The sequence below is a fragment of the Eubalaena glacialis genome, chromosome 7 (assembly GCF_028564815.1).
Source record: "Eubalaena glacialis isolate mEubGla1 chromosome 7, mEubGla1.1.hap2.+ XY, whole genome shotgun sequence".
NCBI classification, from domain to species: domain Eukaryota; kingdom Metazoa; phylum Chordata; class Mammalia; order Artiodactyla; family Balaenidae; genus Eubalaena; species Eubalaena glacialis.
In genome coordinates this window covers 73,084,096-73,094,191 of record NC_083722.1, presented here as the reverse complement: position 1 = coordinate 73,094,191, position 10,096 = coordinate 73,084,096, and the positions used below count along the sequence as shown (strand labels likewise).

Below are 10,096 nucleotides of genomic sequence, written 5' to 3'. Positions count from 1 at the left end.
AACTATAATACATACAAAAACATGGTAGGGCTTCCCTGGTGGCGCAGTGGTTAAGAATCCTCCTGCCAATGCAGGGGACACGGGTTCGATTCCTGGTCCGGGAAGATCCCACATGCTGCGGAGCACCTAGGCCCGTGCACCACAACTACCGAGGCTGTGCTCTGGAGCCCGCGAGCCACAACTACTGAAGCCCGTGTGCCTACGGCCCGTGCTCTGCAACAAGAGAAGCCATCGCAATGAGAAGCCTGCGCACCGCAAAGAAGATCCAGTGCAGCCAAAAAAAAAATAAAAAAAAAAAAACAAAAAAAAACACATGGTCGATTCTCACAAACATGTTGCATGAAAAAATTGTGCACAATACAGTATATATGTTTTTGTTTGTTTGTTTTTGACTACAATTTCTGCCCTAGAGATTAAATTTCTAAGGCATAGTTCGTCATGTGTGCAACACTGTCTACATGAGAACATTTGGAGCAGTATTTCTTTTTTTTTTTAATTAATTAATTTTATTTTATTTTATTTATTTATTTTTGGCTGTGTTGGGTCCTCGTTGCTGCACGCGGGCTTTTCTCTGGTTGCGGTGCGTGGGCTTCTCAGTGCAGTGGCCTCTCTTGTTGCGGAGCACGGGCTCTAGGATGCGGGTTTCAGTAGTTGTGTCTCGCGGGCCCTAGAGCGGAGGCTCAGTAGCTGTGGCGCACAGGCCTAGTTGCTCCGCAGCATGTGGGATCCTCCTGGACCAAGGCTCGAACCCATGTCCCCTGCATTGGCAGGCGGATTCTTAACCACTGCGCCACCGGGGAAGCCCCTACAGTATATATGTTATAGTTCAATTTTCTATGAGTTTCAAATTCTGGCAACACTAACCTAAGGGTTTCAAAGTCAGGGTCATGGTTATGGGGAAGGGGTAGCAACTGGAAGGGAGATAAGATCTCTAGGTGCATTACACAAATGTATACATACAGCAAAAATTCCACAAGACGTACACTTATCATTAGTGCACATTTGATATGTACATACAATATTTCAACTCCCTGGGCCTCGTGGGCTCCTGTCCTACTCTGACCACTTTGTAAAATCCTCAATGCCCCTTGGCTTACAGCACCACGCCCACCCCACTCCCCTCCTGCACCACCACCCTGGACGCCTCGGGCTCTTCTCTCTTCTCTGCACATCAGGCCCCGCACCTGACCCACCTGGGACGAGTGGATGAACTCTGCACAGCTCCACTACCATCACAGGCCACGTTCCCTAGAAGCAGAGCCTCAGCTGGGAAGTGAGAGGCATCTGATTTATTGAGGGGTGTTGTCGGGAGGAGGGAGGCGGAGGGGAGCAAGACAGGGCAGAGGAAGGAGCTGAGCAGGGACGTGCTCTACCCTGAGACGAGCTTCAGCCTCACCCAAAAAAGCCCTGGAACCCCTGCTTTAGGACTGACTGAGGCGGGGGCTGGGCTTTGATGTCCCGTCGTAGTCAGTCCCCATCCACAGGCTGAGGGCAGAGGGGACACAACCCCCCAGGCATCTCCTGGGAGGCTGTGAAGGCAGCTGTGAAGGGGACACCTGTGAGCCATTAGCATCCGTATTGGACATTTCAAACAGCTGTGGGACGGGGGGTAGCCGCCCAGTGAGGGGGATCTGGGCAGGGCACTCACAGCACCTACTGCCCAGTGCCCCACCCAGGGACCAGCATCCCACTGGCACCTAAGAACCAATGTGGTCAAAACCGAAGTATCACGTCCCCCATCTCTCATCTCATACCTACACCAGGACACTGACCAGCCCGGTACCAGCCTCTCAGAACCCACCACCTACATTGTCCAGCCTGTCAGGGAATCAACCTGCTTCATCGTCTCTGCAGTGACTCCATCCCAGTCAGCCCAACACTCTGCCAGCCTCTTGGGCAACCCTCCTTCCATTCTCTCTTCCCTCCTCTCCCCTTGGCCACTGCCTGGGGGGACACATCCTTGCTGGGCCCCTCATGATTCACCCTTCGTGGACACACACGCACACACACACACACACACACACACACACACTGAAGCCAGGGTGATGGCTAAGATGGACAAGGATGTGCTCTCCCCGTGCTAAAATCATCACTGGTTCCCTAGTGCCCTTTAGTACCTGGGTCTGTCCATCTCTCCACTCCCACACTGACCCACCCCTTGCATGCCTCACTTGAGCACTGAACTGAGTGTCACTTCTCACTTTTACTGTGCCGGTCACTGTGACTTTGCCTAAGCAGTTTCCTCCTAGGAACACTCTCCTTTCCCCCATGCTGGGCTGGGATCCACTCAATTCCATGCTTATAAAACTGCGGGCATCACTTGCCTATGGAACTCACCATCCAGAGGTCTACTGTTAGGAGAATTGACAAGCCAGGGTACCATGACTTGATGCTCCAGGGAATCCATGAAAGGGTCCGATACTTGATTTCTCAGGTAAGTGGTCCTATGGTACTCTCACCAGTCAATCACTTTAGAAGGCTCTGACAAGGCATGCAGACTTCCAGTCTCAGGTTGAGATGAAATGAAATGTAAGCATCCATTCCTTTCTGGTATCATTTGTCATGTATGCATGTTGAGGGCCTAGTCCCTGGCAAGGGACATCTGGCCAACATCCATGTAAAATATGAAAGTGTTACTAAGAGTGGGTCCAGTTGCTTGCCGCTCTGAAGCTGATAAAGAGCCTAGGTTGGGGACTTCCCTGGTGGCACAGTGGTTAAGAATCCCCCTGCCAATGCAGGGAACACAGGTTCGAGCCCTGGTCCGGGAAGATGCCACATGCCACAGAGCAACTAGGCCCGGGTGCCACAACTACTGAAGCCCGCATGCCTAGAGCCCATGCTCTGCAACAAGAGAAGCCACCGTGATGAGCAGCCTGCGCACTGCAACGAAGAGCGGCCCCCCCTCCGCTCGCCGCAACTGGAGAAAGCCCGCGTGCAGCAACAAAGACCCAATGCAGCCAAAAATAAAATAAATAAACAAATAAATTTATACCAAAAAAAAAAAAAGAGAGAGAGAGACTAGGTTGGTGGAAAGGAAAGTTTGCTCAGAGGTGGCAAGGGGAGTAGGGGGACTCCTGTCCAAAGGCTGAATGACTCTCCCACTGCCAATCAGTGGGCAAGAGCTTTTATAAGCGGAGGGAGGAGGCTACATGCTGAAATAGCACGGTCAGCTCTGACACTCATCTTGAAATTGCTCATGTGGTGATCTGACCAGTGTCATCTTGCTTGTTTTAAGTACAGTTAATCTTCAGTTCCAGGGTTGCTTAGTTTCCATTTCTTTGAGGCCAGTTCTTGGAATTGTGGCAGCTTCTGTCATGGCTACAGCCTGGTCATCATGTAGTTAACTTCTTCCACCTGGTGGGGTTTCAGTATCTACAAAACAGCTCACAGGATATGGCTCAGAACATTATCTATAGCCCTTGAGGAGGAACGAAAGGTCCTTGAATTTGCTGAATGACTAAACTATTATTATTTAGTCTTGTTGAACTGTTTTCCTTTCTGCATTTTCTCACTTCTTTGAATAAACTTCTTCTCTGGCTAAAGCTTTTTTCATAGGCAAAAGGCAAGTGGAGGACATGGTGGGGAAGGACCATAGGGTCTTGCTTCATTTCAAAAGGACAAGGCAGGGCTGAGGATAGAGAAGGGATGCCATGGAAGCAGGAAGGGCAATCATGGGAGACAATTGGAAACAGATGTGATCAGCACAGACCCCCCCCCCCCATAGCATCCTCTCTCAGGGTGGGCAGTGATGTACCAGCTATGACAAAAATGATAGGTAACATTTGCTGATTTCCATGATGGAAATACTTCCACCAAGGCCAATTTCAAGCTACGAAGAGTTTAACAACGAGCTCAAAAAAATCCTGACCAGGGCTTCCCTGGTGGCGCAGTGGTTGAGAATCTGCCTGCCAATGCAGGGGACACGGGTTCGAGCCCTGGTCTGGGAAGATCCCACATGCCGTGGAGCAACTGGGCCTGTGAGCCGCAATTACTGAGCCTGCGCATCTGGAGCCTGTGCTCCGCAACGAGAGGTCGCGATAATGAGAGGCCCGCGCACCGTGATGAAGAGTGGCCCCCGCTTGCCGCAACTAGAGAAAGCCCTCGCACAGAAACGAAGACCCAACACAGCCATAAATAAAATAAATAAATTAATTTAAAAAAAAATTATATTAAAAAAAAAAAAAATCCTGACCATTTAACAATTGCCACTGGCAAGCCTGTATCCTCTGGCACAGACACAACACGACCCCCTGGGTTTCCTCTGCAGGGATTCCTTCCTCAACTTGGGTTGATGTAGAGTGAGAAGCAGGAGGTTCCTCTAACCTGCCTGAAATCAGCCCCACCTGCTCACCAAGAGGAGACAAGCCTGACAGGTAACAAAGTAAATGCTCTGTGAGGTCCTGTCCTCTGTCCCTCTCAGAGAGGGGAATCTGTGTCTGGGTTCAGGTTGGCCCACAAACAGACTTAAGACAAGCATTTAGTGGAAGCAGTTTGTTTGGGAGGTGATTCCAGAAAGCGCCAGCATGAGTGTAGAGAAGGGAGACAGGGCAGGACCCGAGTCAGAAGAGGACATGTCAATGAACAGGTCACAGAAGTGGGCGACAGGGGCTCAAGCCAGCTGGGGACCTCAGGGGGAGGTGTGACACGTCTGGGAGTGGGCCCCCCAAGGAGTGAGGAAGAGGAGGTACTTTTCCACTAAGTCCCCCCAGTGATTGGTTGAGGCTGCTCCCTGGGTTCAAACTCCCCAATGTTTCCAGTCTGCCCCAGAGCAAAGGTCAGCTAGAGAATGGGGAGGGGACAGGATGTGCACAGTGTCTGAAACACCCAGGCACACAGAGATGTGACCCGTGTGTCACTCTGTGTGTCTCTCACATTCATGCAGAGCTGTTCACCCAGATGAGCAGCATGCTTGTTTTTAATGGTGCAAATTTTTGTACCATGTGATCCCTACACACAAGCCCACCACAGAAATCTGAGACCCAGCTGAAGAAACAGTGATGTGTCTCAATGCCAGAGGAAAAGCCAGGAGGGGTAGGCTTTCCCAGACTTCAGATTGTCAAGGAGAAGTGGAACGCTATGGGCATTGTACCTGTAGGCTTAGCCCTGAGACTGAACTGCGTCTCTGTGAGTGTTTAACAAATGCCTGGCCCCTCCGGACTGTCACCTCCATGTGAGCAGGGACAGCATCCCCACCAGCACTGCACACAAAGCAGGTCTCCTTAAGTTCCTACTGGGGGTTGGAGGAGGAGGGCAGAGGCGTGTGAAGGGCACGGGAGGGACCCGAGAATGGAGACGCTGTGCTGGACCTCTTGGCCCTGCTGCCTCTCCCCATACCCGCCTGGAAGGAACAGCTGCCTCACCCATGACTGTGTTTACAGGAGTGATCACACACACACACCCCTAAGAGGTCCTGGTAAGTTGGAAGAGGGGAGACAATTGAAATTGAAGGCTGGAGGGAGTTGTTTTCATAAGATTTTATTTTTCAGATGCTGACTCAGGGCAAAGCAGACTCTAAGAACTCTTCCCTGGGCTTCCGATTCACCAAAAGCTCTCTTGGGGGAGTTATCTGCATGTTGTTCACCGTCTACCAGGAAACCTTCGCGGTTGGAATGGAAATAGTGGTGGGTGTAATATTGGTGGAGGGAACCCTGGAGGACGGAAAATTGGTGGATGGAACGGTCCAGGGGGGAAAAATGGTGGAGGGAACCGTCTACCGGGGAAAATTGGTGGAGGGAACCTCCTGGGTAAGAATGGTGGGCGAAATCTCCCGACACTCTGAAGCTGTGAACCAATAAAAACAAGTTACTTGTGGGAACTGGGTGGGGTCAAGACAAGATACCTCCCTCCCCATCTTACACCCCATTCCTGGTGGACTCCGGGAATCTTGGACCCCCAGTTCACCTCTGGCTGTGACCTTTGGAGCATGTAGTTGAATCCCTACACCCACAGACATATGGGGAAACTGAGGCCCACAGATGGCAAGGGGCTTCCCAGGGTCACAAGCCCATCCCATCAAAGCTAGACGGGAGCAGGGGCTGAAAGCACATTACTCTAGTCAGTGCCTCTCAGAATTCAGCAGTCAGAATCTCCTGGAGGCCTGGTGAAAATGCAAATGGCTGGGCCCTAGCCCAGAGTCTGATTAAGGAGGTCTGAGTGGGGCCTGGGAATCTGCCTTTCTGTCAGGTTCCCGGGTGGGGAACCCACTTAGAGAACCACTGCTCTAAGGGATGGCAGAGCCAGTCCTGGAGACCCGGGGCTCGGGTGAGGGAGGGGCCAGGTAGGAGGGCCTTTCTCTGCCCTGGAAGGGGCAGAGGGTAATTGGTCCAAAGGATGTTACACAACCCACCCCTTTATCAGCTCCACAACACAGAAGGGGCCACTCACCTCATTACAGTTTATGTCAAATTGGTCCTTGGACTGGTCCAGGGTGACTGTCCCCACACACTGTTTCACCAGCTGGAAGGGGAGGCTCGAGGTCAAACTGGACCCTTCGGGCCATCACCTCCCAGCCTCACCCTAGGGTCTGGAAATCTTCCCCGAAGCCCCCTGTTCAGATCCCTGGAAAACAACCGCCAGTGCCCCCAGCCCCCAGCCTCACCCCATTCTCCTTGAAGTCACACTGCTCCTGGGGTTGCTGCGATGTCCTGGGGCACACGGTCTCCTTCACCGTGAAGCTTACAGGCTTTGGGGTGTCCGGGTCCTCGTCCTGGTCCAGGATCAAAGTGGGGTGACTAAGCTGAGCTCATGCTCCCTTCTCTGATCTGTCTCCCTGCCCCTCACCTAGACGGCAGCCTCTCCAGCTCCTCCTGTGTGCCTGGCCCTGGGCTTGGTGCTGGGTGCACAGGGGAAGGGGACAGAGCCCACTTCTGCCCTCGTGGGCACACAGAGAGCAGGAGCGGACCTCACACCAGCTCTGATGAGAACACCTTCCCCACGGAGGGGCGGAGGCAAGTCAGGGACCACCTGCAGGGAAACACCTTGTCACTGGCACCTCCAGGCTGAGCAGAGCCCTCCCTGGTAGGGAGACAACGAGGAGCAGAGGGGACTTTAGCAGGGAGGCCACATGGCAGAGCCAGTGACCACCCTCTATCCCTGGAGCTCGCAGAAGTCCCTTAAGCCTGAACAGGGTGTACAGGGCGCCTGTTCCCACAGTAGAGATGCTAAGGCAGGAAGCCTCATGCTGGGAGGGGACCCAGCTCTGGGAAGGTTTCCTGGAAGAGGTGGGAGCCCACCTAGAGGGAGAAGTCCCTTCCTGACAGGAGGTACAGCCTGAGCAGAGGCGGTGACAGCGTGGCCAGTGCTGGCAGGAGACAGCCCCCTCCCCATGGCCCTCCTGACTCACGGTCTTGGGAGGCGGGTCCAGCTCCAGGAGGCGGTAGAGATTAGCTTCTGAGGACCGCTCGTTGAGGCGATCCACAGCATGAAGCACAGCTTCCCTGTAGCTGAGGGCCTGGGCGCTGGCCGAGGGCACCACTAGTCCCAGCAGCAGTAGCCACAGTGGCCACCGCCCCAGGGCGAGGCTGGCCCTCTGAGTCTCCATGGTCCCCAAGTCGGCCTCCTCCCAGCATGCAGGACCATCCTTTATGTCCCCCTGGGCCTGATGCAATGGCCCAACCACTCGTCTTCCTGACCTTCCCCATCCCTGATCTCCTCCCCGGCTGTGAGCTGGACTTGCCTCAGCCCCTGCTGTTGCCTCACGGGATTGCTGGGCAGTGGGCGAGGGAAGCCTCCTGTGAAGGTGAAGAAATGGTTTCTCCATCTCCCTGACAACATCTTGGCCTCTCCTGGGGCCCATGGGGAGTGTCAAAGGCAGGGTTGCTCAAGAGCGTTGAGTCCTCCAGGAGAGGGAGGACCAGGCTCTGTCTTACGTCCCCTCTGCCTCCACACTCTGGCCTCCGCAGGAATAGGGTAAAGGAGTGTATTCAGCACCAACCTCCAACTCCAGGCACTGCCTGGAACCCAAGCGGCACTCAGTTAAAGTCTGATGAATGAATGACAGCACCAACCCCTCCTAGAGTCTTACCCGCACAGCCGGTCCCTAGGCAGACTTCAACCTCCACCTTCCTGTCCTTGGGTCCAGCCCTCCGCCAGTCAGGGGCTTGGCTGCATCTGTCTCCTGTCCTGGATTCATCCACACCGTTTTCTGGGTCAAATAGTTCTCCACAGGTCCCCACCAGACATGGCCTGTTCCCCTGACCCCTCCTCAACCAAGCATGGGAGGGGTCATCTGCACTGGGACCCCAATTCACTGCCGTCTCTCACACTCAAGGCCACTGCAGGCTGGCCAGTCCTCACTGGATCCAAATTCACACTCAAGCCTTGTCTTCGACTATACAGACTCTGGGGACCCCTCTGTCCTCCTGAAATGGCCCTTGACCAGTTCTCCCCTGATGCCACTCTCCTGGGTGCCCTCCTGCCTCCCCAGTGGCTCCTGCTCGGTCTCCTCCAAGGACCCTCCTCCTAAGAGGCAGGGCTGGCACAGGTGCATCCGGGCTGCTTCTCCTCCCAGTCCTCACACACTCCTGGGCAAACCCCTTCTCAAGATACCAGTTATCAAGGACACACATCACTGGTCTGTATCTCTGAGCTCAAGACTCCCATGAGTGCCCCTGGTTGTCCGCACTGGGCTGTTGGCTGCTGTTGGCTGGGTGCCGCCGCAGGAGCCCTGAGCTGAAAGCCTGGGAGCCCCACCTGCTCCTTCTTCCTCCTGAGGACACTCCCTCTGGCCTCCCACCAGCCCGGCCCAGCTCCTACCGCCGTCTTCTCTCCTCTCAAGCGTAGCCACAGCCTCCAGACTCCGCCTTCTCTGGTTCCAGGCTCTCCCCAGACCACTGTCCGCCCTCCACACCATTGTCTAGGGGCTCATGCCAAGCACTGATGTGGCCATTTCCCCCGCTGCCTTGAGGCAGGGGCGTCAGGGTCTGGGTCTTGATGCTCCCTGCTGCCCTCAGCCCCTGCCCTGCAGGCCTCAGGTGTCAGGCTGCCCCATCCACCGCAACCACGCAGACAGCGCTGAGCCCCCTGCTCTTCCCCGTCTCTGCGCCTGATCCCTCTGCTTGCCCTGCCCTTCCGCCTGGGGAAGGCTTCCCTGACCTCCAACCAGAAATGGCACCTCCTCCTCTTGGCTCCCACAGCCTCAGGAAGTCTCTTCTGATTTGACCCCCAGTGGCTCCCTGTCCAGTGCTATGGATGAGACACCAGGCTGGGGGGGCCAGTGTGGGAGGTGGTGAGAACACAGCCGGAAAGATCATGGGCTAAAGCAATAGAGGGGCCACAGGCCAAGAAGGAGATTCTTGTACAGTTTTCTGGAGGAATGACCATGTAGTTGTGAGGCCTGGGGTAGCTCCTGGACTCAGCCGGCCTGCGGGACTCTTGGGGGCATGGCCAGGGCACCTCAGAAGGTGGCAGCCTGGATGGATGGCGCTGGTTGAGCACTCAGCCTTGGAGAAGGAAGGAGAGCTGGGCTTCTGTGCAACCTGGTTTCACAGTCCAGGTGTTGTCCCAGGGGCCTCTTGATCAATTTGTGTCCTTTCCCCAAGTCAAGGGAGGAAAAGAAGGTGATTACAGTAGAAAATAATTAGCAATACACATGGTTACTGGGTATTATGAAACCCTCCCTGTGCATTCCTGTCTCTGGACCTTTCCATTTGCTCACCCTTCAGACTCAAGTCCCCTTCCCCATCCTCCCTGCATCCTGTGTAGGGTCCTCTGCCAGGTCCTCACACTGCACCTCCTGTAATGGGGGCCCTGCCTTCCATGCCTCCAGCATCTGACTTTCCTGGTTTAGTCCTCATAGCCTATCAGAGCGGAAGTCTTCTCAGGAAAGACATCACAGCCCTTGTCCCCAGGCAGTTTGCCCCTGACTCCACATCTGGTCCTTGAGAAATCCTCATGTACCCTTCACCCCAACAAAGTCAGGTATGAGCCCTGATCCTACATCACCCACTCCTCTGCTCCTCTTAGCCATCCTTCCTGTCCAGACACTTCATGGGAAAGAGAACTGGACCCTAAGCTGCTGTGTCCCCAACTGTGGGGACACCCAATAGCTCTCTGATTTGACCAGCTGATGAGTATAAAATGAGACCCACAGGCAATA

The 10,096-nt window shown here is 54.4% G+C and overlaps 1 protein-coding gene across 4 annotated transcripts; it reads right to left on the bottom strand.

Annotated features, from left to right (window-relative positions):
* Positions 1-5,494: 5,494 nt before the first annotated feature.
* LOC133094681 (cathelicidin-4-like) lies at positions 5,495-9,068 on the bottom strand. 4 transcript variants are annotated; one of them, XM_061195336.1, is made up of 6 exons: positions 8,755-9,068; positions 8,024-8,121; positions 7,343-7,730; positions 6,599-6,706; positions 6,385-6,456; positions 5,495-5,781 (listed from the first exon to the last, which is right to left on the bottom strand). In XM_061195336.1, the coding sequence occupies exons 3-6, from the start codon at positions 7,538-7,540 to the stop codon at positions 5,578-5,580; spliced, it is 582 nt and encodes a 193-aa protein (XP_061051319.1). In that variant the 5' UTR covers positions 7,541-7,730; positions 8,024-8,121; positions 8,755-9,068; the 3' UTR covers positions 5,495-5,577. The 4 variants fall into 4 exon arrangements, with proteins under 4 accessions (XP_061051319.1, XP_061051318.1, XP_061051320.1 ...); XM_061195335.1 differs by having other exon boundaries at positions 8,024-9,068; XM_061195337.1 differs by lacking the exon at positions 8,024-8,121.
* Positions 9,069-10,096: the final 1,028 nt, after the last annotated feature.

Coding starts and splice junctions, on each gene's coding strand:
- LOC133094681 (XM_061195334.1), bottom strand. CDS start 7,795: ATGGGCCCCAGGAGAGGCCAAGATGTTGTCAGGGAGATGGAGAAACCA. Junction 6,707..7,342: donor TGGACCCGCCTCCCAAGACC/GTGAGTCAGGAG, acceptor ATCCTGGACCAG/GACGAGGACCCGGACACCCC. Junction 5,782..6,384: donor TTGACATAAACTGTAATGAG/GTGAGTGGCCCC, acceptor ATTGGTTCACAG/CTTCAGAGTGTCGGGAGATT.